The sequence below is a fragment of the Rhagoletis zephyria genome, unplaced genomic scaffold (assembly GCF_001687245.7).
Source record: "Rhagoletis zephyria isolate East Lansing unplaced genomic scaffold, Rhagoletis_zephyria_1.1 Rzeph_scaffold_02069, whole genome shotgun sequence".
Lineage (NCBI taxonomy): Eukaryota > Metazoa > Arthropoda > Insecta > Diptera > Tephritidae > Rhagoletis > Rhagoletis zephyria.
The window spans coordinates 1,285-7,256 of record NW_016159153.1 but is presented as its reverse complement, the minus strand read 5'-3'; the positions used below and the strand labels follow the sequence as shown (position 1 = coordinate 7,256).

General features: G+C 42.4%; 1 protein-coding gene across 4 annotated transcripts in view; it reads right to left on the bottom strand.

Moving 5' to 3' along the window:
- The window catches only part of LOC108365939 (serine-rich adhesin for platelets-like), an 18,089-nt gene extending 12,587 nt beyond the window's left edge, over positions 1-5,502 (bottom strand). For 3 of the 4 annotated variants that reach the window (XM_017620160.1, XM_017620164.1, XM_017620165.1), the window contains exon 1: positions 4,835-5,502. In XM_017620160.1, coding sequence (XP_017475649.1) covers positions 4,835-4,907 — 73 coding nt within the window. In that variant the 5' untranslated portion in view covers positions 4,908-5,502. The remainder of the gene's footprint in view (positions 1-4,834) is intronic. The other variant, XM_017620161.1, reaches the window with a different exon arrangement.
- Positions 5,503-5,972: the final 470 nt, after the last annotated feature.

The following is a 5,972-nucleotide window of genomic DNA, read 5'->3' as shown; positions in this document are numbered from 1 at the left end:
GTGTGTGTGTGTGTATGTGTGTGTGTGCTAGCTAGAGATCACGACGATCATTGCGCGATTGAGAGGGGGGTAGACTGAAAATACTTTGCAAGCACTGCAAGTCTCAGACAGTTTGGGGAATAGAAGACGAGCACACAGACCCAGAGTCTGTTGATGGATGGAAAAAATACATACGTAGAAGAAAACACCAAACGAAAACAGATCAACTTTGAGGAACTGTATTGTCGGCAGCATGGAAGAAGACAACACAATTATCCATCTTCATCTTCATCTTCATCTGCATCTGCAACGCCTTCTACGTATTTGGCTCCAACGTTGATTTGTCTGTTTTGCTGCCTCATGAATTTTTTCCCTTTTACAGTTGATTATTCATTTGCTGCGCATATGATTCATTCATGATCACCATTCATTTTTGCTGACGTTGCGAGCGCATCCAACATCCTGCCCTAGCGCTGGCTTGCCTTAATCTTTGGTCTCTTTCAGCGCCGACAATCGTCGTTAATAATAAATTTATTAATTAAGTGCAGATAAAACAGCAGCGAACGGTTGCCAGTTTATGGTCGCCCTCTTTTCTTTGCTTCTTTTCTGTTTTGCTTGCTGTGCAATGACGCGCAACACTGCAACGCCGCAATGCCGGTAAACGTTGCCGTTTATGCAGCAACAAGCGAAGCTCTTTCATGTGGTGCTCGCGAAACTGGCACAGACGGTATTTATATGCGCAGTTCCGCTCAAGTCAGCTGTGGCATGCAGCATATTTTTATGCCTAGCACTGAGTTCGTGCTCTTTGGCGTGGTTCCATGGCCGTAGCGAAAAAATGCTGAGTCGCCCTGCTGCTGCCACTTTTAATGGCTAATTGTGACAAATTAATAAATGTTGCAGTATGATTGTGTCTTTGTTTAGTCATATTTGACCTCAAATGAAAGCCAATGCATATTNTGAACGGTTGCCAGTTTATAGTCGCCCTCTTTTCTTTGCTTCTTTTCTGTTTTGCTTGCTGTGCAATGACGCGCAACACTGCAACGCCGCAATGCCGGTAAACGTTGCCTTTTATGCAGCAACAAGCGAAGCTCTTTCATGTGGTGCTCGCGAAACTGGCATAGACGGTATTTATATGCGCAGATCCGCTCAAGTCAGCTGTGGCATGCAGCATATTTTTATGCTTAGCACTGAGTTCGTGCTCTTTGGCGTGGTTCCATGGCCGTAGCGCAAAAATGCTGAGTCGCCCTGCTGCTGCCACTTTTAATGGCTAATTGTGACAAATTAATAAATGTTGCAGTATGATTGTGTCTTTGTTTAGTCATATTTGACCTCAAATGAAAGCCAATGCATATTTGCAAAATTGCTGAGTTGATCGTAAGCGATGCAAGCCCGTTCTTACTGCTTAAGAGTTGTATAGTTGGACGATTCCCAAAACTCTTGAACAAAAAGATTAGGAGGGAGGGCCTGACGAGATAGCCTGATTCCTTATTGTTTACCGAAGGTCTCCCATACAGTTTGTTACTGACCCCTGTAATGTACTCTAAGTTAAGGTAGCTTCCAGCAGTCTATTGGCTGCTCAACTGTATGACGTCAATAAAGGCGATAAACATCTGCATTCATAGCTAAGCAACAATCAGGCGTCTAGGCTCAATTAAGGTGCGTCTTAAATTAGTCAGGGAAAGACTAGCCTTTCATTTGTCTGCGTCAGAATGTTTTGCAGATAGAGTAATGAGTATCAGACCGTAGAAAATACTGCCTGGTGCATGAAATGACTAGGAAAAGAACCCTACCGCAAGGTGGAGTCAAAGAGGAAGGATAGGGTGGAATGCCATTGACTTCTTGCAGCGTACTCTTGCATGGAAGAGACTCATGTCAGCTCAGCGAACGCTGGGCGCCAACAAAGAGGGTTGGAACTCCAAAGTTATGCTGGTCCAAGACGGAGCGGATTTGTGAGGTGGAAGGGTTGGAAGGNGGTAATGTACTCTAAGTTAAGGTAGCTTCCAGCAGTCTATTGGCTGCTCAACTGTATGACGTCAATAAAGGCGATAAACATCTGCTTTCATAGCCAAGCAACAATCAGGCGTCTAGGCTCAATTAAGGTGCGTCTTAAATTAGTCAGGGAAAGACTAGCCTCTCATTTGTCTGCGTCAGAATGTTTTGCAGATAGAGTAATGAGTATCAGACCGTAGAAAATACTGCCTGGTGCATGAAATGACTAGGAAAAGAACCCTACCGCAAGGTGGAGTCAAAGAGGAAGGATAGGGTGGAATGCCATTGACTTCTTGCAGCGTACTCTTGCATGGAAGAGACTCATGTCAGCTCAGCGAACGCTGGGCGCCAACAAAGAGGGTTGGAACTCCAAGGTTATGCTGGTCCAAGACGGAGCGGATTTGTGAGGTGGAAGGGTTGGAAAGATTTCTTACAAGTTTTACAGCCTTTGCAAAGCTGAGTTCGTACTTCCTAAACAGCTTGAGAAGTTCTCTATGTCTTCGTTGAATGTCATTTCCTTTCCAAAACATGGTGGTATAAAAAATTACTAATTTCATTGGCCAAAGTGTGCATCTTGAGTGAGACAGTCACCGTTACTGGAGCGAACCGATTGTAACAGATTAATCCAAAGAAAATGCTTCAGAGTGTTAGGACTCAAAAAATGGAAGCGATATCAGGCAGCTTTCTTGGTTCAAGTTCTTGGCATAAACGAGCCAGACTTGACCACATAGCTATTTCTCGGACAGCCAAATGGCAATTAGGACTATTGACTCTTTGAACAAAGGTTGGGTTTCTCCGCCACATAGTTCCATGTAATTAATCAGAAGTAAGAGCACCTTCTTGTTCAGCTGTACAGGCCCTTATAACATAAAAATTTGCTTTCTAGGCGGGATTGAAAAAGAGTTGGCCATAAAGGAATGCACGCTCGGAGTTTTTCTCGATATCGAGGGTGCTTTCAACAATGTCTATCCGAAGTCAGTTTCCAACTCCCTCCTTATGGTGGGCGTGCAACGGGGTCTGCTGGATTTGATTAGGCTGCTTCTCAAAAAGAGAACTATTCTATCAGAACTAGGGGACGGCTCCATTACAAAGTATGTGACCAGAGGCACTCCCCAAGGGGGCGTTCTCTCCCTCTACTCCGGAACCTAACTGTTAACGCCTTACTTCTAAGCCTAAAGGGGCCAGGTCATGGCGTACACTGATTACATAACAATCGTGGCAACGGGCAAACATCTGCAGGTCCTGAGTGGGTTATTGCAANGCCTTACTTCTAAGCCTAAAGGGGCCAGGTCATGGCGTACACTGATTACATAGCAATCGTGGCAACGGGCAAACATCTGCAGGTCCTGAGTGGGTTATTGCAAAATGCGCTCAGTCTGGTAAACATTTGGTCCAAAGAATGTGTACATAGTGTCAATCCTACTAAGACAGAAATTGTACTTTTCACAAGTAAGTATAAAACTCCTGTATTTAAACCTCCCACCCTAAACAGGGGGGTGGGATTACTCTCTCAACCGAGGTCAAATACCTTGGAGCCATTGAAGACCGCTCCAGGAAGGCCAATACCGCCCTGTATGCCTGTAAGACGGCTATAGGCAAAAAGAGAGGAATAAAACCACACATAGTACACTTGATGTACACAGTTGTTACAAGACCCATCCTTTTATACAGGATCACTGTATGGTGGCCTGCGCTAAACAACACTTAAACCCAAGGTCTGCAGCTATACATACAGATGGTTACAAGCTTAACCAAAGAGTGGGTAGCGAGAGTTACTCTGTTGAACTCGCGCTAAGCCTCAGTTTTCGCTAACCGCCATAATGGAGGCAGCTCGGGGGCTCATAACCTCCGCCAGGTCGGCCTATCGCTATTTATTCTGACAGCCAAGCTGCTATCAAATATTTCAAACCTAACGGTACAACATCCAAAGTAGCTATAGGCTCAACTCTCAGATTAGTAGTCGGGGTAAGTACCGGACACTGCCTGATGGGCACACACCCCAAAAAGGTAAGGATACCCCACCAACGATTTTTTTTTGCAGTTGCGCAGAGACGTGGAAGAGGTGCAGAGCTTCGTACATTATCTCTGCCATTGTCCCGCCCTTGCCAACACGCGCAACCAATTCTTCAGCAAGTACTTTTTACATTGTTTAGCCGACTTGAACTTGGCGAACGTCCTCGAATTTTTTGTGATATATAAAATGCATCCGGCGGTTCAATTACTAAGGGAGGGAAAGAAAGAAATGGCTTCGGCCAGTGGTATCACAACAGGCTTTTCCAGCGCCGCGAAGAGCGCAGAGTTACTCTAACCTAACCAAACCTAGGCAGGGCTTTCTTTTTACCCTAAAACCATGATGGGCATGGGAAAATGTCTGCCCATGAAGTGTTCATTTTTGATAGCTTTCAAAGCTTCTAGTAGGAATTGTGACCAAATATTTGCCTTTCGGTTCTGTCTAGGTGGCGCTGCGTGGTCAACTCCTGGCAGGGTATTGCTTAGGTTGCTTGAAAATGGCAGCTATGGCCAATTGATTTAGATTTTGTGAAAGTTTCTAAGCGATTTGAGAAAGAGACAGGAATATTCTTTAACCGCACAACCAGGGTATCAGATGAAGGTGAAGTGACGTTCGTTGTTTTTGATAACATCGCGGTCCCACCCACATAAATTCAGCTACGCTGCAAGCGCAGCAAATTTAACCACTTTAAGCATCTCAAAAATCTTTATGAGAAACGAATTCTTTTTTTCTAATAGAATTATCGCTTCATTTGCATCTATACTGGCCTACTTTTTTCTCATCCCTATAGTACACTCACTACCAATTATGCTCGTTTACATAAATAGTATTTAGCCTGTATTCATTTCCACTCACCTTGTTGATCGAATGCCGACATATTCCATAGTGTTGGCGTGCTGATCACACCTGCCAAATCCAAATGCTCCATATCGTCGGTTTTATCTTCAATTTTCTTCAATCACGATTTTTCGGCTGAAATTTTTCAATTTTCCTCAATTGCCCCTACAGCTTAAAATACGATTCCTTTCTCTTTTTTCGTGCTGACCAACAAAAATTGTTTGTTCCGTTGTCAGCTGCGGTAAAAGCATACCGTTTTCGTTGCACTTTCGCTTATGCAATCACTGCCCAAGTGGCACCAATACTTTTTTTTTCTTATTGGGTTTAAATGCTATTTACTCTGCCTCAACGATTTTCTGCATTCGATACGTACGTAGTAAGCAGTTCACACGTTTCGGCTTTTGTGCAATTGTTAAAATTAATAATCGATTTTTGTGTTCTTTGAATTCCGTGTAGATGCCTTAACAGATTTGCTTAGATTAAAAATGGCAAGCGTTGGCAGTTAGCTTCCATAGCACAAAACATAGCAATAGCACTTTTCGCTTTTGTTTATTATTACTTGTATGTATTATTGTTTCGCGGTTTTTTTTTCCTTATTAAGTAAGTATATATTCTAATTGCTTTTTATATAGCACCAAGTTCAGCATTCGTACAGAATTTATTAAATTTTCGATAAGCGAAAATGATATCTGGAAAGATAAGAAAATATATATGAAGGCACGTTAGTAAAAGATTACTTGGGTGATTAAGGAATATTTGAACTTTTGCTTTTTTTTTATAAAAATTTTCAGGCGGCCAAGGTGACTTGGTGACTGCATTTCAGCGCATGTAATGTATGTATATATATACATATAAAAATTTAAATATATTTTTACAAATGTAGGTATGAATAAGTTCGAATAATTGCCTATGTCAGTGTTTCCCAAAGTGTGTAACAAGACCTTCAGGGATGTATATAAAACTTTGAAGAAGTGAATGAGTCTATTCATTACCGAACAACAAATGAATGCGATAACTGCGTCCTTTTTTTGAAAAAAAAAAATGGGTATAAAGTGTGGCTTATAAGCAGCATGTCAGTTAAGACTCAGATTATAATGAAACTTTTTATATATAAAACCAGTTTGGGAAACACTGCTCTAAGTGCACACTCGACTAT